The 24931-nt window shown below is 41.3% G+C and overlaps 1 protein-coding gene across 4 annotated transcripts in view; it reads right to left on the reverse strand.

The window, feature by feature from the left end:
• ARIH2 (ariadne RBR E3 ubiquitin protein ligase 2) overlaps positions 1-22277 on the reverse strand; it is a 35934-nt gene extending 13657 nt beyond the window's left edge. For 3 of the 4 annotated variants that reach the window (XR_826309.1, XM_010851891.1, XM_010851892.1), the window contains exons 1-4: positions 22201-22277; positions 20479-20821; positions 632-699; positions 69-132 (exon numbers count right to left, since the gene is read on the reverse strand). Coding sequence is in view for 3 of the 4 variants with exons in the window: in XM_010851891.1 (XP_010850193.1) it covers positions 69-132; positions 632-699; positions 20479-20727 (381 nt within the window). In the remaining variant the exon portion in view is untranslated. Of the gene's footprint in view, positions 1-68; positions 133-631; positions 700-7131; positions 7178-20478; positions 20822-22200 lie in introns of those variants that run through there. The other variant, XM_010851893.1, reaches the window with a different exon arrangement.
• Positions 22278-24931: the final 2654 nt, after the last annotated feature.

Below are 24931 nucleotides of genomic sequence, written 5' to 3' on the forward strand. Positions count from 1 at the left end.
AGTAAGACGGTTCTCAATAACCGTGTGAGCCACAGCAAAAGCCACGTGTATCAGGAAGGGACACTCACATGTTTTGATGGATTGGGCTGAACTCGGGCCTCAACGAGCAGCTGAGCAGAATTAGACTTGTATCTACAAAACAAAAAGCATAAAGGGAATCAGAGCTCCAGTTCTGGAGGTATGGTGGTAAATGAGCTGACCTTTCTCTCTGAAGGTAATAAGCACTATGCCATGATGTATTAATCCCACTTGATGTGTCTGAAAGAAATAACTGGAGATATTGCCAAGTGTTATCTAGAAGAGCACTGATTTAACATTAATGACGGCATAAAAACTCTGACCTAACTTCACTGTCCAACAACAGGGGTTTGGAATAGGATGGAACATCAATATGGTAAAACACTGTACCTTCATTAAAACTGGGGGTACAGAAAGAATATGCTGAAAACATTGGAAAATGTTCACCATATACTGAGAGAAAAAAGGCTATACAATATGACCCAGTGTTTTAAAAATGTAATCTGCACACTGTAAGGATATTCTCCATAACACAGACAATTATTACCACTGGGTGGGCAGGCAGAGAGAAGTTACAGACAGTGCCGTCTCTTCCTCCCCCAAAACACCTTACCTGTCCAGTATCTCGGCAACTTGCCAGTGGAAATTAACTAATATAAGTTTAGCAACTGAATGAGATACCTAGAAAGAAGAAAAAAAGAAATCAAATTATAATGCAGTTTTTTTTTTCAGAGTGCTCTTACATTTTGAGAAATGCATACATTCCTCTCTACTGCAGGTCCAGGCTTGATTTTTTAAATCTTCCTCTTGGTTCTGTTTTATCTTTTACGTTCAGACTCTTAGAGTCTTAAACAATTTCCTGGATCTCTCGATTTTTCAACCTTTGTTTTCATTAGCAACCCTTCAAAGAGATTAGTTTGATTTCAAACTTACACAAAACCATCCTATCTACAGTAAATAAGGACCTAGAATCCAAAGTAAGCAGAAGAGCTGTAGGTTCCCTAATGTGATTTATGTTTGCTGAAGCTGCTGTAGGAGGCCATACACGAGCACCTCCAGGTAGGCATGTTACTTGCAGAAGCTCTCCAGGCTTGAACTTCTTATATAAACCCAGAAAAACAAAACAAAACAAAACTCACCCCTGGTTAAAACCTCTGACTCTATAACAAAACTATTCATCCATAAAGACTACATGAAAACTCAGACAAAGTATTTGGTATAAATGTTAAAATTTGCTTGAGAATAGCTTTTGGCTACAACTATATTTTTACAACCTGAAAATTATACTGTTGTATCTTATTTATTTATTTATTTATTTTTGGCTGTAGTGCACCGCTTGTGGGAGCTTACTTCCCTGCAGTGGAAGAGTGGGGTCCTAACCAATGGACCGCCAGGCAATTCCCAAAATGAAATTTCTTGACCTTCCCAAAGAAATAGAACTTCAACACCATACCTGGTCTGATCCCTTGATCTCAACAGCACTAGCAACAGCAACAAAGCCTCAGAATTAGCATACCAGGTGCAGCCCCTCCATGTATGGAATACGACACAGGCCTCCGCTGAAACTGAAAATTTTACCGATGACTACAAGTCCACTAATGACCAACTCAGAATATTCCAGCAGAGTTCTGGTGAGAACTGATAATGTGAAGAGAGGATGTGTCTCAGTTCAGTTCAGTCGCTCAGTCGTGCCCGACTCTTTGCGACCCCATGGACTGTACGTAGCACACCAGGCTTCCCTGTCCATCACCAACTCCTGGAGCTTACTCAAACTCATGTCCATCGAGTCAGCAATGTGTCTAGCACTTTATTAAGTGGATATATGTCCATCTATTCTTTCAAAGCCAAGTACTGAGGATACATCAATATATACATGTCTAGCACTTTATTAAGGTGGATAGATGTCCATCTCTTCTTTCAAAGCCAACTGCTGAGGATACATCAATACATACAACACTGTAGGCACACGCACCTCCCACCAGTCTCCTACAGGAGGCACTGCGATTGCCCACAGTATGGCCACAGTGTATCACAGACTGCCAAGGACTCAGTTTCCCCCAATTAATCCATTATGAATGTGAAGGAATTTTGAGACCGTTAATTAAAGCAAAATGTAGAATGACGGCACTTGCCCCGTAATGGACACCGAGGAAGATCTACAGGGAAGTCAGGATACAAAGGGCCCTCTGAGCAAAAAGCAGCACAGGGTTAAGAAGAGTACCTAGAAGACTTTATGCTAACAGGTAGTCTCCGAAGAGAGGCCACCTCCTCCCTGATTTGGGCCACAGGAGAGAACTGACTTCACCACCCACTGTCACCCGCAGCGGTCTTCCAGAGGAAGAGATGTCAGGTGATGTGGGGGGAGGGGGCACTACTTAAGTTACCTTTAGCAAGAGGGCCAAGACAAATATATGATTTTAAAACATTACAGATAAAAGTCTGTCATTCTCAGAGTGCAGACAGCTAAGCTCAGGAAAGAACTAGCCAAGTACTCACACCATTTTCCTGTGCAATGCTCAAAGAGCTTGGCAATCCACTCTGAATCTATCACAGTTGCCACTCTGTAACTGAGGAAGGTCTTCCACTCTTCTTATGTGTTCAACTGCGGAGAACAAAAGTCTTCCAGCAGAACCAAGACAAACTACTGCTGGACTGTTTTGGTCAAGCAACTAATAACCTGTGAGTAGTTAGGATTATGTATTACCAAGAAGGACTTAAAAGTATCTATATATGTACGTATGTATGCGTTATCAAGAAGGAGTATTCATTCATTCATTCACTTTTGGCTGTGCCACAAAGCTTGTGAGATCTCAGTTCCCTGAACCCGGGCCATGGTGGTGAAAGCCCGGAATTCTAACCACTAGGCCACCAGGGAAACCCCCAAGAAGAACCTATAATGAGGTCAAACCTCTTCCAAAAAGGGTGATAAACAACCACTGATAGCCAAAATAGACGAATGACTTGGGAAGGACACACGACCACGTCATGTTCAAGACAGATTTGCGGTTCTGTAAGATCAACATGTAATAAGAAAATTAAGTCTTATTCATGTATGAGGCTAACACTGTGCTGAAGGCCCTAATAGGGCATGGGGGGCAAAAAAAAGGACACACACAAAAAAGACACAAAACTACCAGTAGAACTAATAAGTTTAGTAAGGTTAAAAAAATAGAATGCCAATACATAAAAATCACAAATGTGTTTCTACATAGTGGCAAATAAAAATTAAAATGTATTGATAAAACTAAAATGTATTGATAAATATATTTTATTTAACCCAATATATCTAAAATATGTCAACATGTTAATGCACTGAAAATTATTAATGAACTACATTTAACATCTTTTTTTTCCATCTAATTGCTCAAAGTCCATTGTATTCAGAATTATAGCACATACCAATCCAACTGGCCACATTTCAAATGCCCAGTGGCTACATGTGATCACAGCTACCATAATGGACAACGCAGCTAGAGACAGAACACAGCAATCAAAATTAATCAAAATCAAAGCAGGGGTTAGGGTATACATTAATAGTTGATCCTAGAATGTATGGAGAGGACCCCAAATATCCAAAGCAACCTTGAAAGACCAAAGTTGAAGAGACTTACACCATCTGACTTCAAGACTTACTATAAAGCTACAGTATTTAAGACAGTGGGATACTGGCTTAAGGACAGACATATATATAGATCCATGTAACAGAATAGTAAACTCATACACTTATGATTAATTTTCTACTAAGGTACCAATGTAATTCAACAGATGATAAAACAGTCTTTTCAACAAATGGTTCCAGAATAACTGAACATCATTATACAAAACTCAGAACTTAAATGCTTAGTTCATGTCACAGAAAAATTACCTCAAGGTAGTCCACACTGTTAAATAAAACTGAAAACTATAAAACTTTCAGATGAAAATCTTTGCAATCTTGGTTTTTTAGGTAAAGATTTCTTAGCTATGACACTGAAAGCACAATCCTTAAAAGAAAAAATATGATACACTGGAGCTCATCAAAATTAAATTTCATTCTTCAAAAGATATTATTAAGAAAATGGACGAGCCGAGCCACAAAATATATGATTTGCAACAGAAAAAATAATTGCAAATCATATATCTGATAAAGAACTTAATTCAGAACACATAAAGAACTCACACAACTCAAAAAGCTCAACATTATTAGTCATTAGGGAAATGCAAATTAGAACTAGGAGATACTACTTCACATTCACTAGAAATACAGAAAAATACAGAAAATTGACAATACCTAAGTGCTAGCAAGCAGGTGGAGAACCTGTAACACTTACATAATGCTGGTGGGAATGTAAGATAGCAGAGTCTCCTCAGAAAACAGTTTGGCAGTTTCTTAAAATGTTAAATGCGATCCCACTGCTAGATATTTATCCAAGTGAAATGCAAACATGTTCATGCAAAACTCTGTTATACAAACCATCACAGCAGCATATTTCATAAGAGCCAAGAACTGGAATCAACCCAAGTGTTCATCAACTGATGAAGGAATGAATGAACAAAATGTGGTACATATCCATAAAATGGAAAATCCTCCCTGGGCAGTAAGAGGAAAGCATTACTGACATGTGATACAGCATGGATGAACTTTGAAAACATGCCAAGTGAAAGAAGCCAGACACAAAAGACTACATACTATAAGATTCAATTCATATGAAATTTCTAGGAAAGGCAAATCTGTGCAGACAGTAAGATGATCAGTAGTTTCCTGGGGCTGGAAGAGGGGACTAACTACAAATGGATATAAGGGAACGTTTTGGCTGATGAAAATGTTCTATACCTTGGATTGTGGTGATGGCTGTACACTTGTTTACATTTACTACAACTCTTCTACTGGTACACTCTAAAATGGATGAGTTTAATGGAATGTAAGTAATACTTCAATAAATGCTAAAAATAAAATTGACCGATGGACAGACACATGATAAAGTAAATGCAGGAAAAAGTTAGCACCTGTATAATCTAGATGGTAGATAAATGGACACCTACTGTACAATGCTTTAAAAGCCTTTGTATATTTTAAATTTTTCACGAAGTTGGAGGGAAAGTTTGCCAACTTTAATTCAATGGCAATCTTCTGAATAAACAAATGTCACAAGAAACAGAGAGTTGACCCTTACACCATTGCATCAAAATAGTTCATTTTGATCTTTTACGTACTCCTCAGAATGAAAACATCCCCTCAGAGTTTTGAACATACATAGTTCTGACCAAAGATGAACTGACTAGACAATGTGAATTTTAGTATAAGTAGGCCTGTACTGCCAGTAACTTCACAACACTCCAGCTCTCCAGCTCCCTCTGAACCTCCCACACCAAGCCTCGAGGGAGGGAGGGAAAGTAGTGGTATACAGTTCATCAAACACTGAAGGGTCCTGAAGTCCCTGGGTGGTCCAAAGACGGCTTTCAGAGTCAAAGATGGAGTCAGAACACGGTCAAGTGTAGCCCACCTTCCTTGCCTTTCCCTCTCATTCCCTGTGCCTTCAAACCTGACCCACGATGGGTCAGAAGGCTCTGGAGAGCATTCCGTGAAGCTTTAAAGGACTGTGGGGACACCTGTCATCATCCAGCCTGGACTCTGCTCTGTATTGCCCATCCAATCTGGCTTGGCTTTGCCATGACATTTACAACCTCAACACCCTCAGATGGTTTTCAGATCTTTATTTCAGGAAGCACTTGGCCACATGAATGTCAAAAAGGACTTGGCTACTAGACATCACTATTTCCCAGAGGTTGCAGGCAAACTTCTGTCATCCTCCCTAATTTGTGTTTGGGAGAGACCTTTAAAAAGCTACTTCCCAGATACAGGCCCTCAGAACATGTCCAGTAGTTACCACCTGTGCAGACACCTAAAGGCATAGACGACTGCTGGGGAGTCAAGTTCTCCTTTCTGTTTTTTTTTAATAAAGAATATATACAGTGTCCATACAATTCTATTCCGGCTTCACAAGCAGGGTTTGGGGGAGTGGGTGGGGAGGAGATGGACCTGAGGGGGAAATCCTGGATAGCAGCCAATGAAGCTAAGATTTTCTCACAGAGATGCAGTGACGTGTACATGAGGATTTTAGCTGCTGTTATCAGCAAGCCATTCCTGACACGGCTAACAGCACACAAGTCCACAACCTCAGCATTTCAGAAGATATTCTGGACACACTTTCTTCTGTGATCTAAGGGCTTCAGAGACTAGAGAAGTGAAACAGTGTAAATAGTGAATTAGGGCCTGTCAACTTGGAATGGAGACTATCTTGATAAGATAAAACTTCTGGATCTATGCAGCCTCTGACCCACTCATTACAAGGAGACAAATGCAGGATTCCAGGAGCTTAGAAAACACAACTCCAGCAGCAATTTGGTCACTGGCTTACATTTTAGCCTTCCTATGACTTGCCTGCCTCCCCACTCTACGTTTCAATTTTCTTATATGTATTTTCTTTGTTAGGTCCCCAAGCAGAAAGCAGACTGTGGTGAATCTGTTTTTCAAATCACAGGACCCCGAGTCCACCTGAAGTTCATTAGTACATGAGAGCCTCAAATTTTTTTTCTGATTTCCACCAAACTCTTTCCCCAGAAAAATTCGAGTATCAGAATTTTATAAATTAATCACTGGAACAAACGTTTTTGATCCCCTGACCACAAAGCACTTAAAATACCAGAGGGAGATAAATCCTGCCATGGAAGGAGACGCTCAGTACATACAACATTCTGGATCCTTTCTAATACACAGCCAACATCTATCTTTGGGGAAAATGTATTCAGAAGTTCAGGAAATTTACCGTTATTACTTGACATCCCAGAGCACTTGGATTGTATACGTTTATTGTTCAAATAATGCACAGGACATGCTAGTTTGATGTAAGGATCGAGGCACATACTGAAAGCCTCCATTCCTGACAACAGCTCCCCAGGAAAACCCTGAGCATCGTTAGTTGCTTCTTCATCTTCTTCATCTCCTATAGTTGGTTCAAGCTGTCTAGTCCTTGGGGACGAGTTAACAGCACAGCTTGCAAATAGATTTTTTTCCCCCAGAAAACAGAAATTCAGCAGCCCACCAGAACTGTCACCAGCCCTTCCCACACTTACCAGTGCCATAGGGAGGATGCAGCCGATGGCAGAGAGCATCAACGGCCTGAAAAAATACAGGTGGTAGTTTCAATTTTTATTTAGAATTCTTACTTGCCAACTGCCTGAAATCTTTTAAGGCTACCCGAATAGGGCTCCATGCCTCAGCCTGTTGTTAAGCCACTTCATGGTCCAATCACATTTGTTAACAAACACGAGTGGTCATTCACTAAAAGGCAGAGAGGAAGGAAAGGAGTGAACTGTTGGCCAGCTTCTGGGTCTAAGGTAGGAAGGGATGTAATATGGGAAAACTAGCTGAAAGAGATTAAGACGGATGGATTCAAGTCTTGGAGGGTAGAAGGTGAGGTGAGAAAGTACTGAAGGAATAAGAGAAAGAAGCAAGGTTAAAGCACAGAGACAAAAGAAAAGGTGAACACCAGGCCAGAATGGCGCACATCAGCAGTGCTAGTGGTAGTGGCAAGACCCAGCCCTCGAGTCTAATTTCGGCGGTGGGCCTTCACCTCTCCTGTACTTCACACCTCCACACTCTCAGGCTCTAAAAGGTCTGCTCTCCGGCGCCTTATTCTAACTTTGCTTCCTTGCATTTTCTCTCCATGGAGGGAGAGCTGACTGGTAATTGAGGCACCCACATGTTATAAATGCTCTACAAAATCTGATTAATGAACATTAATTTGAAGATTTCTCTCCAGTCTAACCTTAATTTAGTTCTGTTATGGTCTCTGATCATTAAAATCAATGCCAAAAACATCTAAAGACTTGACTAACTACAGTTACTTATGAAAAATACAATAAAACAAAAATACAAAAGTCATCCCTTCCTTGACCTTGAGGGCACTTTATTATGAAAAACTCTGGGCATCTACATAAGTGAAGAGTATGATGAAACCCATGTACCCATCACCTAGTTCCAACATCAACTCAGAACCAGGCTATACCTTACCTACCCCACTACCCTAGAGATTATTGCAAGGTAAATCTCAGCCAGCGTATCTTTTCGGGTTTGCATTTCAATGAAAATCTTCTGGGAAATACTTAGTACAAAAGGCAGATTACAGCCCCTTCTAGAAATCCATATGGTTTTTCAGGGAGGAGCCATATACAGGTAGGATGACTACTACTTTAGTGAACCAAAGTCCTATCCGTTAATCACAACCAAAAGAAATGCAAATAGGAGCTCATAGCCAATGAATAACACACAGTAGGACTAAAGGCCAAGTCTCCTACCATCTTCCTGTAGCTACAAGCCCATCTTGTCTATATGTGATTTCAAATGATGCACTGTCTCTTCCAGCTATGGCGACTGTGAGGAGGGCAAAGGAGAGGGAGTACCAGACACTTGTAGGGAGTTCCAGCCAGATCACCTCTCTTCTCCAGAGGGTACCTCAGAGCCCAGCATATCTTAGTGACAAAGCCGCAAACTTCAACAGCACGTTTCAAAGACAGAGCCACTGACTGCTGCTGTTAACTATGCTCAAAACGTACCACGTTTCTATGCACCTATATGTTTATGTAAATAAACCTCCATGGGAATGGAGTTCTTTTCTAGGGGAAGAGGTTTTTCACACCACTTCCCTCCTCTGTCATACCTAAGACCTAGAACAATGCCTGTGCCAGGGCTAGGTCCCATATTCTAACACTTCCCTCCGCCTGGCTCCTGTGGTCTCAGCTGAAATCACTGCCTATCCACAGCCTCCTCCAGAGCCCCGGCAGGCAGGCGGGCAGGCAGGCAGGCATCAAAGCCTTCCAAGCCCTCAGAGGGTGCACAATCTAGCAGGAGAGGCCAGATACGGATCTAGAAAGGAAGGTTTAAAGGGGAAAAAAAAGGACGGTGAACTGAGAGGTCTTTTAATGTGACAGGAATGGCAGAGATGCTGACAGGAGGTTTGAGGAGCCAAAAATCAAACATTAAGGAGCAGAGCGGGAAAGAGTTCAGGCTGGAATCTGGAGAAACCACTTCAAGTTTCTCAACAGAGCAAGATAAAATAGTGTTTTCAGTGGCTGTGTCAGAAAATATGGAATAGAAGCAGAAAAGGTTTTATTTATGCATACCTGCTTTCTGTCTTATCATTCTAAAAAAGGAGGAGGCAGAAAATAAAGGCCAAGAGACCTTTAAATTATTTTATGGTAGAGGTTAAATTGTTTTTCCCCCATCTTTCTTAGCATCTATCTAAAAGTTAAAACAACAGAAGATACTCGGAAACACTTGTTTTATTGAGAATCATCAAATTCTCAACCTATCCCAATTACAGCAAACTCTTAACCTACTTCAATTATCACTGAACAAAAAAGAAAATGGTTCATAAAAAGCATTTTGATGAAAAGGAACAATGCCTGCCACTCCATCCCAGCCCATCCTGATCCTCTCCCAGTTTCCCAGCCAGGACAAGTCTCTCCCAGTCACTGGTCTGGGTTCTTCTGGTTGTTACCAACATCACTGAGCACGCCCGTAATTCTCCACCAGACCTAGCCTACTTATGCCACTGCCTACCCACTCCCATCCCAGCCCCAACTTCTGAATATTTAAATCACTATTTTCAGTTTCTCTATCTGTAGCCTTTGTAATCTTAAGACATAGTTTACAGGACCAGAGTTGCATTTCCACCCCTGAGCTTCCAATGGCACTCTCCTTGGCCCACTCAAAGAAGAATGTTTGTACATCTGGCATAAATACATTAGTAGTAGCTGCCAATCACGCATACTTGTGCCACATGGTGTGTTCGCTTTGTATTTATTTGACTTGTGATTTTTGTGTGTAGTTTTTCTGCTTTCCATGGGAATTCTAATTCCCTTCCCCCTTATGACGAGTTCTATGGTTTCTCATCATCTTCCAACTTCTTCATTCTATCTATTGCTAGGAATCCACCTCACCCCTATTCCAGAAGAAATTTTTCTTGGATCCCACCAAGTTTCTGTTCCAATCTGGGCTGACCATTTTCCAGGCCTGCTACAAGCAGAACATGGGATTTTTCATTGGACTGCCAAGTTAGTTTAATTATTTCTTGAATTATTATTTTTCTTTTTTGATCTTCATCTTGAATTACTTCAGCAAAGGTACAGAAGTAAATTTTTGGAGTCCTTGCTCATCTGAAAATAAGTTTATTTTTGCAATGACAGAATTGTAGATTAAAAACTCTCTTCCCTCAGGACTTGGAAGACCATTGCACCACTGTCTTCTGCTTGTCAATGCTGGAGACTGGAGACATGAGTCCCATGTCTTTTAGAAGACCTGGTGTATCTTTATGGAAACCTTTAAGGTTTTCTGTTCTTGTTTTTCTGAAATTTCATAGGGACAATTCTGGCAATGGCTCTTTCTTTACCCTTCTGGGCAACAGACAAGACACTTTCAATACAAAAACTGTTCCTCCCTCTGGCTCTTGGAAATCTTCTTCTTTTACTTTTTTGATCTTTTTTTTTCCTTCAATTTTTTTTGTTCTCACTTGCCACAAATTCTGGTAAATCCTGGGTATCTGGATTGATCTCCATGTCTCTTTTTTCACACACCCACACACATATACATGTGTATATATATATATATATATATATAGCCTGTATTTTGGCTTTATGTTGAGAGATTTTCTTGGTTTTATCTTCTGATCTATCTATGGTATATTTTTTAACTTGGCAAACCCATAATTCATCTTCACAGGTTCTTTTCTGCTTTGATTTTCTTCCTGATGGCATCTCTGATTGTTTTATAGAAGCCACATCTTCTTGAATATCTTGGCAAATACTACATGCTGTTGCTGTTGCTAAGTCGCTTCAGTCGTGTCCGACTCTGTGCAACCCCATAGACAGCAGCCCACTAGGCTCCTCTGTCCATGGGATTCTCCAGGCAAGAGTACTGGAGTGGGGTGCCATTGCCTTCTCTGAAATACTACATAGTGCACTTTTAAAAACAAGCAAAATTACTTATTGGTCTATATCAGTTACAGTCAATTTCTCTGTTTCTCTTTCATTATGCATGTTTTCCTCAAATGTCTGGGGATTCTTGGTTAGAATCACCATTCACAATAAACAAAATGAAGGGCAACAAGGGGGATGAAGTACTGATACAGGCTACAACTTGGAAGAACCTCAAAAACTTATGCTAAGAGAGCCACCAGCCACACAAGGTCACATATTCATGATTCCATTTCTATAACATATATAGGTAAATCCAGAGATACAGAAAGCAGATTTGTTGTTGCCAGAGACACAGGGAGTGGAAAGTATACATGCTTACTGGGTACCAAGTTTCCGTTTTGGGGGTGATGAAAATGTTCTACAACTAGATGAAGAAGATGACTGCCCAACACCATGAGTGTATTAACATGCCACTGAACTGTACACTTTCAAAAGTGAATTTTATGTGGATGTTACAACTTGTAAAAAGGGAGTCTCAGGAAATGAACCCTAACTCTATGCACATGAACAGAACCATGCAACTGCCAGGCTTCTCTTTAGGGTGACTGATCAGAAGCAGCTATTATTCAAAATGACAAATAAAGATAGCTAAATCTGATCTTCTCTAAGTGCCTGATTTCCCTAAGATTATCCAGATTATTTTGCCAAGAGAGAGACCATGTGGGGGCAGGGCTGACTGTCCCACATACAGACCTTTAATTAATCCTCCCATCTGCAGCACATTTACCTTCTCCCGTCTAAGTCAGTCAGATCAAAGCCCACAACCTCTTCAAAGACATGCTGGACAAACTGGCTCCCATGTGCAATGATGTCCCATATGCTCCCCCTACATGTTCTCTTTGTTATTCTGTGTTTGTAACATATAGTTCGGAGAAGGCAATGGCACCCCACTCCAGTACTCTTGCCTGGAAAATCCCATGGACAGAGGAGCCTGGTAGGCTGCAGTCCATGGGGTCGCTAAGAGTCGGACACAACTGAGCGACTTCACTTTCACTTTTCACTTTCATGCATTGGAGAAGGAAATGGCAACCCACTCCAGTGTTCTTGCCTGGAGAATCCCAGGGACGGGGGAGCCCGGTGGGCTGCCGTCTGTGGGGTTGCACAGAGTCAGACACGACTGAAGTGACTTAGCAGCAGCAGCAGCAACATATGTTTGCCTTTACCTTCATTTTCATGGTATTTAAAAATGGAGAAGCACTTCCATATTTACCTCATGCTCTTTAATAATCTTTCTGCCCTCTTCAGCTCACTGGGCAATCATTAATTTATTTTCCTTTACAACAGATAAGTTTGTATTTTCTAGCATGTTATAGGATTGAAATCATAAATTGCTTATTCCCCCCACCACCACCCCTGAATCCCCTCATGCAGCATATTCTCAGATTTATCAATGGTACTTGTATGAGCAGCCCACTCTCTTTATATTGATGAGAGTGTGCTGTTCTGCGGGTAAGCCACTATTTGTTCATTCATCTGTTTGTAGATATTTAGGTTGTTTCCAGTTTTTGGCTATTGCAAATCAAACTGCTCTAGAGAGCCAAATACCAAACAAAAACAAATGCAGAAGGGACAAATGTATGTGAGGGCAGCCAACCAACTTGAAGCAAAGACTTGTGTTCTACTAGAGTGTCATAAAATGAAAAGCCTTTAAAGTATTCACATTGTATTTATGATTGCAGATACTATTAGTCATTTTCACAGCTACTCATTATCAACGTGGACATAAGAACCCACTTTTATTTTGACAAGGAAATATGAAGTTATATTTAGATACCAAAAATATTACAGGAATCCTATTCAATTTGTGAGTACAGGTGGGCAGTTTACATCCTACTCCCATTCTGGTTACAAAACCAGCACACTCCAAATGTTGGATGTATCTTTTCGCAGCCAAAAGAGGATGTACTGCTCACTCCTCATTTCAACTGGATCGTTTCACAATTTTTTTGTATTTCCACAGGAATATAATGTCAAATACCTCATCTCATCTCTGAAGATTGTTTTATTACATCTGCACAAAGTTCAAACGTCTTCCATATAAGAACTGCCAAAGCTAAATCTGACATGCACACCAAGCTAGGAACCACACACCTACCAGGTATATACCATCTATATTTGAAAGTCAGCTGGCATCATGGAAGCCCTTAAACAAGCATATCGTCTATTTACAAACGGAAACATACAGAAGTAGAACCTTGGGGTTAGATGCTCAACTTTTGCAATTATTGGCCTGGGCTTATTTAGACAGTCATATCAACAACAAGCAACACTTACTGAGATCAAAACATTAACCAGGCATTTTTGCTCAGTGCTGTTTATACAAAAAAAAGTATACAAAAAAAAACCTCTTCATCTCAAAGAGTTCAGTTCCTGGCATACAAACAACTAGTATCAGTATATATCAAGAAACATGCAAAAAGGGGGGCAGAGTAAATATCTGAATCTGCCTGGAGATCAGAGAGGGCTTCACGGGAGAAGGGAACCAAGGGTAAGTCCCCAATTTCCAGCCTGGTGGATGGTGGTATCACCGATGAAGATAGAGAATCCAGAAAGCCAGGTTGGATGGCACTGGAATATTGTAAAAGGCAGCAAGACTGGAAAATGATGGTGAGCGCACTGAAGAGACCAGTAAAAGTCTAAAACAAGGGAAAAAGGAAATGTGTGGGTAGAGCATGTACTGGGCAGGAAAGAAACTGCTAGTCAAAGAGAGCAGCATTCCCAGATAGAGACCACTCTTTGTTCACGACTATAACAGCTCTGTTGTCCTGTTAAAACTCTCCAAACAAACATCTCGCTCTTCCTGCATGTTCCTTCCTCTATTTATGATTGATTACTTGTGGTTATCACAGCAAAACCATTTCATGGTTTTAAAGGGTTATGATAGGCTAGAGAAAAGAGAACACAACACAAGCGTGGAATTCTGAAATTCATGTCAGTTTAAGTAATCAAGCCACAGCAGGACACATTTCAGGTTAAGCAGGATGCAAAGCTTCCTGCTGTCTCAGTCTGTACCTCTTCTCAAATCTTTGCTCTAACTCTTCCCTCTATCAGACAGAGAAATCAAATCCTTTACATTTTCCTAGGGCAGCAGGGGAGCAAAACTGGGGCACAGCAAAAGTTAAAGTCCTTGGGGGTGTTTGGGAATTCCCTGGTGGTCCAGTGGTTAGGGCTCTGTGCTTCCACTGCAGGGGCCACAGGTTTGATCCCTGGCTGGGGAACTAAAGGTCCCACATGGTGTGTGGCAAGGCAGAAAAAAAAAAAGTAAGGTGGCATCTTAAAAACAGGATCCTTAGTAAAGGATCACAGAATGAAGTAAGCTAAGCAAGCTAAGCACTTCAGCAAGGAGTGCCATCAATGCAGGCACGAGACCAACACTGCAGTTAACTAGAAATGCAGAAACAAAAGACAAGACCATATTCCCCTATAACCTCTTTCTGGTCCCAATTCAAAATTCAGTTTGTGTTATTTTTACTTTTCTTATCATAGGCCCCACGAGAAAGACATCAGAGTATTTGGATGAGGGCAAGAGAGCCCCAAGTCCATGATCCAAGTACTGCAGGCACACTCAGAAGCGTCAGTCAGTAACACATCACCCAGAACCTTCTGCAATTTGGTTCCTACCCTGTGACTCAAAACGCACAATCCTGAGAATGTGTTCCAAGGAACCACAGCACATATGTGACAGCAATATTCTCGTTCTTCAACTCTTGCCCCGCTTCTACCATGACCATGTTTAAACACTCACGTGCCAGGCACTTTACGTGCATTATCTCACTTAATGCTGTGAAGAAGGTATTAATTATCACTACTTCATAGATGAGGAAACTGAAGCTTACAGATGTTGAGAAACTTGCCCATGGTCATGTTATATTACATGGCAGAAGAGGAAGTGGAACTCAGGCTAGCCTGACCACTGGTAGTGCAGACTCAACAACACACGGGCCGCGTCCATGAAAATGCTCACAGCAATATAACCAGTCCCCGCAACTGTAACACACAAGTACTCCCCTAAATGCCTGACGGGGAAAGCCGGAGCAAATTATGGTTCAAAAACAAGACAATGTGTTATACATAAAAGAACATATGAGGATGAAGTATAAACAAGAGGAAGTGTTTGAAATTCACATTTTTAAAGACAGAATATATAACTACATGCACATAATGAATACTGGAATGTACTGTCACCCAGAGTAGAGATTTTCCATTTTGTTCCCAGCTATTTTCCCAGTGCCTAACACATAGCAGATGCTCAATAAATACTAGCTGAATGAATGAATTGCGGAACAGTAACATATCTGTGAATATGGACAAGACCTGTGGGATAATAAGCAAGGAGGAAAGCTTTTATTTTAGGCTAACAAAGTTATGAACGGTATTCTTTAGTGGAATTAGAATCACCCCCTTGATCACACAGTTCCTAAGGCAGTATGCAAGTACAACAAAAGACCGGAATGAAAGCTGGCCTTGAACCTCATGGAGAGCTTCTTTTCCCAAAGGCAGGCAGCATGTGGTACGTGGTGCCAGGTACACAGTGAGGGCACAAAGTCAATGATAACAATAACCTTTCTAAGCTGGCCAGACAGGGATAACTCTAGCACTAGTTGCTCTTAGGCAATTCTCAATGTCACTCTGGACATTTCTCATCTCCCTTTAAAAAATACATTTACACACCAGTAAAACACTTACCAGACTTCCAGACTAAAAAGCATGCTGAAGTATGTCAACACATCCACTAACGACCAACTATTCGAAACACAAGAATTTAATCTAGATTCTAGTGAGATAGAGGCACGCAAAGAAACCTGACATCAGACCATAAAAATAGAAATCAGACGGCTGCTCAGCACACAAACATTTAGTGTTACTGGGCCCAGCTTAAAGACACTTTCCCATGAGCAGTAACATGAAAACAATCATTACTTGGTTAATTAATGAATGTGTAAATAAAACTAACACATGTTCTTACATTCAGCTATACCAGGATATAAGAAAGTTAATTTAATAAATACAATTAGTCTTTTCCAGATGTTATATAAGAACTTAGTGCTACTTGAGAGAAAGAATAAATATAAGGTAATTCATGATTCACCCACAAAAGGGAAAAATGACCCACAGAAGAAGTTGGAGAGATTTTCCAGCCACAATTTGCTGAACAGCAAGCACTAGATCTTAAAACAAATTCAAGCAAGAGGGTGGCAGAATAGTCTTCTGGGGAACATTCCCCAGCTCTACTGCAGTTAATACAGCAATTTGTAAGGCAAGAACCATAGTAAAAACACTCCCAATAATCAGTCTATATCTCTAACCCTATTTGAAGAAAACCAGGCTTGAGAAAAGTGAGCAGCACAGTTCAGCACTGAAGTTTAAAAAAATCTAATTCTTTCCTTCAACAGTAAAGACACTTTAGGTGGCATTCATGATCTTCTATTTTATTCCTTTTTACCTACACATCTGAGTCTCCACTCCAGCCCAGAAGGTAACTTCCCGGCCCCATGCCTAACTGACCCGGGAAATTCTGTTACTCCCACTCCTGCCACATCCCATCTTGAGGTTCTCTTATCACCACAAAGCTCACAGAGCTCATAGGCAGCTCTACAGACCAGATTTAGTCCAAAATGGACTCTCTTCTCCTTTCTGAAGCCCGGGCGGGGCTCTGAGCAGCAACATCCCACCTTCCCTGCCCACAGTCCTAACAAACTGCTGAGAGAAGGAGCACAATGCGGGAGGCACCTCCAGCCCATAAGCACTCAAAGCCAGCCTGGGCTCTGTCTGGGGCTGGACCGTGACTGAGCCCCTTCTTGAGTAGCCTGACAGCAAATGCCCCCTGAGATTCAGGGAACAAGTACCAGCAGGATTCACTGAATGATGAAATTCTTCCAAGTTAAAGTGAAAGTGAAGTCGCTCAGTCGTGTCCAACTCTTTGCGACCCCGTGGACTGTAGCCCACCAGGCTCCTCCATCCATGGGATTCTCCAGGCAAGAATACTGGAGTGGGTTGCCATTTCCTTCTCCAGGGGATCTTCCCGACCCAGGGATCAAACCCAGGTCTCCCACATTGCAGGCAGACGCTTTAACCTCTGAGCCACCAGGGAAGCCCACATTTTGTAATAAAAAGGGCCTGTTATTACTAGAGAAGGCCTCCCAAATCTATCGCAGCAACAATAATTTTTTGTGTAAGTTTCATACAAAGACCAGGTAACTTTGCTCATTTTTTGAAGACTTGAATATCACTAAAATATTTGTCAGAGATTTCCCCCTCTTACTTCACAATCTACCTCATTGGCAACCATTTCATCTTTCACAACTATTCCATTCGTGTAGGATGATAGCTTGTTCTCTAACAAGGCTTCTGTTTTGCCATTATTTGAACATCAGCAGTTTTCCCTCTACCCCATAACAGGTAAGCATTTTCTCCTTTGTCTTTCTCAGCCCTGAATTTGATTTTTCTGGGCACTTTCTTTTCTCAATTAATGATCTTACTCAAGAACTGGTCGCAGAATACATATAGGAAGTTACCCTCTGATAGCAAGGGCCCTCACTAAACCAAAAGCCCAGTGTCCCAGACAGCTGGGAATTTTCTGCCTAAGAGACTGGAAATCCCAAAAGGTAACAGAAGGTTTAACTATAGTTAGTCTACGGCTCATCCACAGGCGACTGCCAGAACACAACAGAATGAAAAACACCGATCAGTGGCTAACTGATGCCACTTCTCCAACTCAGCTTTTGCTCATGGACAGCTAGCTGTTCACAAGGCTCTAACGTGAAACTACACACACATCACATTTCCTATTAGCCAAATAACACCTAAACCGTGTTAAAGAAATATCTCAATAAGTCACGAGTGTGCAAACAGTACGTGATCGGTGAGGGAAATCAGCAGTGACCTGGGTGACGATTACTGAGCTCCTTTCTCACAGACACATGCAACAGGAGTGCGAGTAGCTAAAGCGCCCGTGAACACCATTCTCTAAACTCAACACTTCAATGACTTCCTCTTACCTCAAAAAATTTCAAATGCAAAAGTAAAACCAATGCTAGGTTTTAGCCAGCCTGAAAGAGGAAGACTGTGTGATTCCTTCTTCCTGTACTCTTGAGCAAGCCGTTTCTGCCTGTCCTCCTTGGTCAAATTCCTGCACCTCTTAGAACACCATGGAGCCCCCTTACACGCAGCCAAGCCACCAGAAGAGCCAGGACCTCGGCTGCCCAGGCCCAGAATGGAAATGGTGTTAACACACTCCTCAGTGAGGGAGGGGAAAAAAAAATCCAGCTTCCTTTTCTACCATCATTCAGAATTTCATGGATTATTTTCCTCTCTGCATTATTTTCCCTTTAACCCTTTCCTGGGGTTTCAACTTTCTTCCTTCTCTCTTTGTTCCTTCATCTCTGTTCCCGGTTCTTTTTGTCCTATTTTTCCTGATCTTGCAGGCAAGAATAATGCCCTTTTACAACAGTAGAGGATGGGCAGCACGGACTAGGGAATCGAGCTCATACCAATAAAATCAGCGACATCATCAGCAGTTGACAAAATCCACAGTGCCCCCAAAGTATTCAATGCCTGCTATGGATGAACACTGTGATAGGAATGACGGGGGAGACAAGATAAAAAAGTAGTTTCTGCCCTCTGTCAAGTGACAAGCAGTGAAGAGAACATCCCCAAATACGTGAAAACGTAAGAACAACATCAAGCAGTTAGAAGATTGCACTGTATGAGTTAACAGACTTGGGTTGTAACATTTGGGCCCTGGGTCCACAACAGGAGCCAACCACTGTGTTCTAGAAGGTTGCAAGGAGGCTTGCTCAGGGAGGGCACAAGGTAGGCCTGAAAGAGCCGTGAGGGTCCGAACAATTAAGGAGAGGGCCTCCCCAGGCCCACAATAAGACAGCCTAATAAAAAGGAAAGGAGTAAAATGGTGTATTTTATGGGTTTTACTACAATTAAAAAAAAAGGGAGGAAAAGGCCTGTGCCCCTCAGCTGTCTCCAGCAGAGAAAGAAAGCTGGCACGGGGGCTTAACAAACTGAGAGTTCCTATGCATAGGTGGAAACATCCTGATGAACTTTGCCAACTGATACTGTCCAGAACCACATACCCGACAATTCCTTCTCTAATTTTAAATACCAACACCATGTAAAATATGGTTGAAGAAAAAGAAACTAGTTGACCAGAGAGGAGAGGTGGGAATAATGACGAAGGAAGAGATCTGAGATCTCTTTTCTCCCAGGGAGATGCCCCAGCAACTCTGCTATTGTTATGAGCAGAAATCCCTAACCCAGAAGTTCCAATGTGTCTTCATTCTTCGAGTTTTCTGCTGAGCGCGAGAGAGGAAACCTGCCCATTTCTAGAAGTGAGTTGCACAAAATCTTTAGCTTTCAGCTTCTAGCTAGCTGCTAATAAAGCCCTAAGTATCCAAATCCAAGGTATTAGTTAACATCTGCTGATCACCTGGAAAAAAAAAAAATTCCTGGACTAGTAGGATAAAGCAACGTTTACAGTACGGCACACCTTTGTTATTTCCATTTCAATACCAAAATGAACATTATTTGGTTGACATCATGCCCATGTGCTCTTGATCTTCAGTTTTAGCGAACAACAAAATCCATGCAACAGCTCCTGAAAGGAAGGTCAGTGAAAACAGTAAAGTAGGAGAAATGTTCCCACTTTCACATGATGGTCCACGTGAAAGGACAAACGTGCTGGGACACTGTCTAAACGACTATCATAATCCACAGTCAGAGGTGTCCCATGTGTTTTACTCTGTACTAGTTCGATATTATGTAATACAACATGTCCATTGTGAGGATAATACCTGGCCTAAGGTGCCAGACATTGAAAACCATGCTAGTTGAAGTGTTAAAAATAATCATCAATTCTGTTACTTACAATTTCAATTTCACACCCCCTCAAATCAATGAAATACAAGCTATGAGAACTTACTTTATTCTTAGTTACTGCTAAACTTCCTTTCAACATCAGACATTAGTCACCAGTATATGAAACAAACGAACTCATTAGCCTAGAAGCACCGATTCTTCACAGCAAACAGGGAGATCTAGGAGCTTCTCTTAAGAGATTTATCAATCGCCCACACACTGTTGGGTGATTCTGATGTTTATCCTATTTTATGAGGATAAAATCTCATAAAATTTCATAAGACTTTCTGAAACAAGTGTTAATCTACACAGCTCTGCTTCTGTGTATTTCTGGTCTATCTCCCCTGAATCCACTCCACCCCGCCTTTCTAATTCCTAGTAGTCTGAGAAGCTGAGGTCCTCTGATATGCATCTTAGACAACACAAATACATCAGATGTGTCCAGAGGATGCAACACATAATTCAGTTAGGTTTCAAGCTACAGGCCATTTAACCAGGCCGGAGGAGACTTTAGCAACAGCTCATATTTAGATTTAATTTCAGGGATTACACTTGGGAGTTGACAACACTGCTCACCTTTAGGACAGAAGCTAAGCTGGTCATGTGCTCATTGAGGGCACCCTCGGACTCCTTGTAGGTCAAGCACGTGAACTGGTACTCCTCAGGGTCGAAGGAGTCGGCCCCCTGCTGCTCCACATCGCTGGCCACTCCCACGTAATAGTCCTCTATGTCCCCAGGGTCCTCGTCCTCTTCCTCCTCCTCACAATTTGGGTCATAGTCCTCTTCGTTGCTGTCAGACCCCTGGCTATTCATGTCCACAGACATCTTAACATCCAGTCAAGTTGCAGATCAGGAAAGCAGTTTTTTTCCCTCCCCCCAAACTTCACCACTTTCTCAAACTCATTAGTGTTTTTGTCTTCTAAGGGAGGAAAAGAAAAAAATATGTGTTAGTTACTTTCACTGTGAAAAGCTGTAACAGAAATCATTCAAGAACCAAAATGGCACAGCACTGGTCCTACCCCTACTATGGCCTATTCCAACTCTCCTCTCATCCAGGAAACCTCACCATCATCTCCCTGCCCAGGCTTTTCAAAGGGAAACCCTTTCCTGGAGGGGCAGAAGCAGTTAACAATGGTAACTTCACATGAAGGGTCTGGCATGAAAGAGTAAGGCTGTCTGTTCCATGTCAAGGAGTCAAATTCCCACAGAGTTGTCCTTCCTGCCAGGGTCCTTAAGAGAGAAGCACATTCCCACAGCTGATTGCCCAGAGTGGAAGTATCCTAAAGGCTAAAGAGCCAATGTTTAAATTTTCTCAGCTAATCGTGCCCTACTGAGTGGTGACACAGACAGAACATAAATAGGGACACAGTTCCATCCCACTACAATTTCTGGGGAAATAATACCAGTGTTTTACAGACATTGCTCTCAGATATATGGGGAAAAAAGTGCATAGTAAAGAAAAAATAAAAACCACACAGCTCTTCAACATCAACATCCTCCTCTTGTCTGCAAAGGTAACTGATTTTTCCACTTTAAAGGGTTCTACTAATCCTCTAAAAGAGGTACTGAGAGGCAAAGAAACTGACCCAATAGTGAAGGAAAACTACAGATATACTACTTTGGCAGGATCGAGCCTAGGAAAAAAGAGAATCTACTACAGTAAAGAAACAAGATCAAATGGCAACAGCTACTGAAAAATCCTCATAGATCAAAATGTGACTCAATTACATATAAATGAAAAGAGAATACTAGTTGAAAAAGTAAAACAGTCACATATTTTAACTCTTAGAGATGATTTTGGCAAATACCCATTAACTTCTCTACACAAGAACTATTTCAAGTGACTGTTTCCAAGGAACAGTATCAAACAGTGATTTAAATCTAAAACTAAGAGGACCTTAAAATGCAAGAGCATGTGGACTGAATGGAATGAGATAATTTATATAACCAAATCTGGATTAAATACCAAAGTAAATTTAAAACCTATTTGAAGTAGATAATCTCTCCAAAAAATTAATAATAAAAAAAGATTAAAATGAATGTCTACTGAATATGTAACCAGTCTAAAGGACTACAGAGTCACATTTTAATGATATTATAAAAAGATCAGTGAATCTACCTCTGATATTTTACCTATAAATGCTTAAATTAAAAAAAAAGTCACACTAATGAGAGAGCAATAATATATTTTCAGTTTGACTTTTAACAAATTGTGTTATATGCTAGAACCACCTAATCACAACTGAACTTAACTATTTTTCCTTTAGGAGAAAGAAAGAATCTTTAAATTAAAAATACCTGTAATTCTTGAAGATCTTGCAGGAAGATGTCACCTAAATAGTCATTCATATAATTTCATTCATATAATTTCCATCTAAAATGAAAAAAGATAAATCTATTTACATACTGTAAAATTGGTAGCCTGAGTTCACAAATTTTAAAAATAAAGACATTTAAAAGAACAAGCAGCAAAGGACCAGAAATTATTTTCTTGTAAGTCCCACAGAAATCCACTTCATAATTATATATTGACAAGAGTTACATGGCCTTCTAAAAAAAGAAAGTATTTAAAATAAACAGCTAATAATAATCTAACCTCGGGTAACCAGTTCCCTCTCATTCGTTCCCTCTGTTTGAAAGTCCACTACTTCACTTTTTTTTTCTTTAATTTTTATTGGATTATAGTTGATTTACAGTGCTGTGTACTACCTCACTTGTATTTTTCAGATTTTCTAAGTTAACTACTATAATTTCAATCTTAAATGATAGAGATTGACAAAGCAAATTTTAACTGACTTGAACTGGGCTTTTATCATAAAGTCATCTCCATTGCTGTACTCTAACACTTACAGAATACTGTTAATATTTCAGCTCTCACTTTATGAAAAATTATTTTCAAATTAAAAAAGTCCACAAGAGAAAATAAAACAAAAATTAAAAAAAAAAACAAACAAAAAACAAAAAACGGGGGGGAGGGTGCAATTTCCTAGTGGTCTAGTGGTTAGGGCTTAAAAAGAAAAAAAAATGTTCCTAGTACAATACCCAATATTAACACCCATTTGTACCTCTCTTCTGACATGCTCAAGGCCTACTTGACTTTCTCAGAGCTACAGATCCCTCTATCAAAGACTAAATAAGTACTACTCACTTACTTAATCTGAAATTTTAGGTCCATGTTTTTATCCTTTTAAATTTCTTGGAAAACCAGCGATAACTTTCAAAGAAATACTTCTAACACAGACAGGCAAATATAAACTAAATGAAAATCAAAGTCCAAACAATGATTGTGGAAGACGATTTGCAAAATAGTAGAGGAACAACAGATTTTTTAAGTCTGTTTTCTTCTATCTGCATTTTTACGTAAGATACTGCTTATTAGGCATATAAGCATAAATAGCATTACAAATACTGCTCCCATCTATAAAATAATCACTACCAAGGACAGCTTTCATTTAATGAGAGCCAATTTCAGGTCAGACTCATTCTCATTAAATGTTTATAACCCTACAAAGTGGCGATCGTCCTCTTCCTACACATGAGGAAACTAGAGTTCAAAAAGATTAAGCAACTTGCCCAGGACCACAGTGCTGACAACCAGTAGAATCCAGCATCATACTTTTCACCAGATCTATGATCTATGAGGACTCACAATACCCCATGCACCCTCCCACAGAGCCGAATACTATCCAAAGCTACCTACAACCACAACAAAAAAAGCACAGTTTTCACTTTCTCTGGATTTCTTGCCAGGACTGGCGCTTCTCACCAGCTAAATATTCAAGAAGCAGGGGAAAACTTCAGGCTCCCTTCCAAAAAGGGGAACACCATTTCATACTTACTGGGTGCTCTAGGTCCAGATTTAAATAAAATCTTAATTACTAATCTTTTCAAAGTTAAATATCCCTATTCTGTTTGAAAGAGTGCTGACACTGTTTCAAGGGGCCAGTATGTTATTGCTTCATTAACACAACAGATGATAGATAACGCTTTGATTTCCTTCGGATGTTAAACATTAGCCTTACGTCCCAAACAGGCAAGGAGTAACAGAAATTACTGCGCTCCCCCACCCCTCATCAAAGTCACGTGTTCATAAGAGCTGCCAACAATCCTGGGCTAAGGAATTCAAACTGAAGAAGTGTCAGTATAAGGCTGACAAGAACAAGACAACAGACTTTTTGATATCAATGTTTACTCCAGATATATTTAGCACTTAAGTGTCATTTACTAAATCCACATTTCCGAAGAAAACTCGTTGGTACAAAAATATGAATGAACCCTGTCTAATGGGGTAGCCACTAACCACTTGTGGTCATTTACATTTAACTCAAAGATTAAATAAAACCTGACACTTGGATTTTCAGTCGCACTAGCCATAAGTCAATGGCCACGTGTAGCAGCTAGTGGCTATCCTACTGAACAGCAAAGGTACAGAATAGGACCAGTGTGGCAGAAAGTTCTATGGGACAGAGTAACAATCAGCACTGAGGTGAAGTCATCCGAGAACCCGATCGCCTCTCCGGCGGCTACCACAAGCGGTGTCCGGTGAGGCGGCGACGCAGCTCCAGGGCCGCCTATCCCAATCCCAGGCGCCGGAATATATCCGCGAGGACACGGAGTCCACGCGCAGGGGGCCCCTCACCCGCAGGCGTTAACTAACCGCGCGGGGAGGGGGGCACTGCGAGAGCTCCCGATGATGACCCGAGTGGGGAGCCCCCGGAGGCGCCGCGTTTCCCCGGCACGCCCGGCGGGGAGGGCCTAGATGCGCCCGGCACCAGTCGGTCAGAGGCGCTGGCCTGCGACCTCTCGGCGAACTGCAGGCGGCGGGAGGCGGAAAGACCGAGAGACATCAGGCGCCGGTGCGCCCTGGCCTCGGCCACCGGCAGCTCATCAGCGGGATGGCGGAGAGCCCTGAGACCCAGTACGAGATGCCGGGGGCGCCGGGACCTCGCAGGCAGCGACGAAGGCGGAGCCCCGGCAGGGCTAGGGAGGCGCGCGGAGAGCCCACCCCCTCCCCCGGCCCGCCGGGGTA

Source organism: Bison bison, unplaced genomic scaffold (genome assembly GCF_000754665.1).
Source record: "Bison bison bison isolate TAMUID 2011002044 unplaced genomic scaffold, Bison_UMD1.0 scf7180017864304, whole genome shotgun sequence".
In the NCBI taxonomy this organism is placed as follows: domain Eukaryota; kingdom Metazoa; phylum Chordata; class Mammalia; order Artiodactyla; family Bovidae; genus Bison; species Bison bison.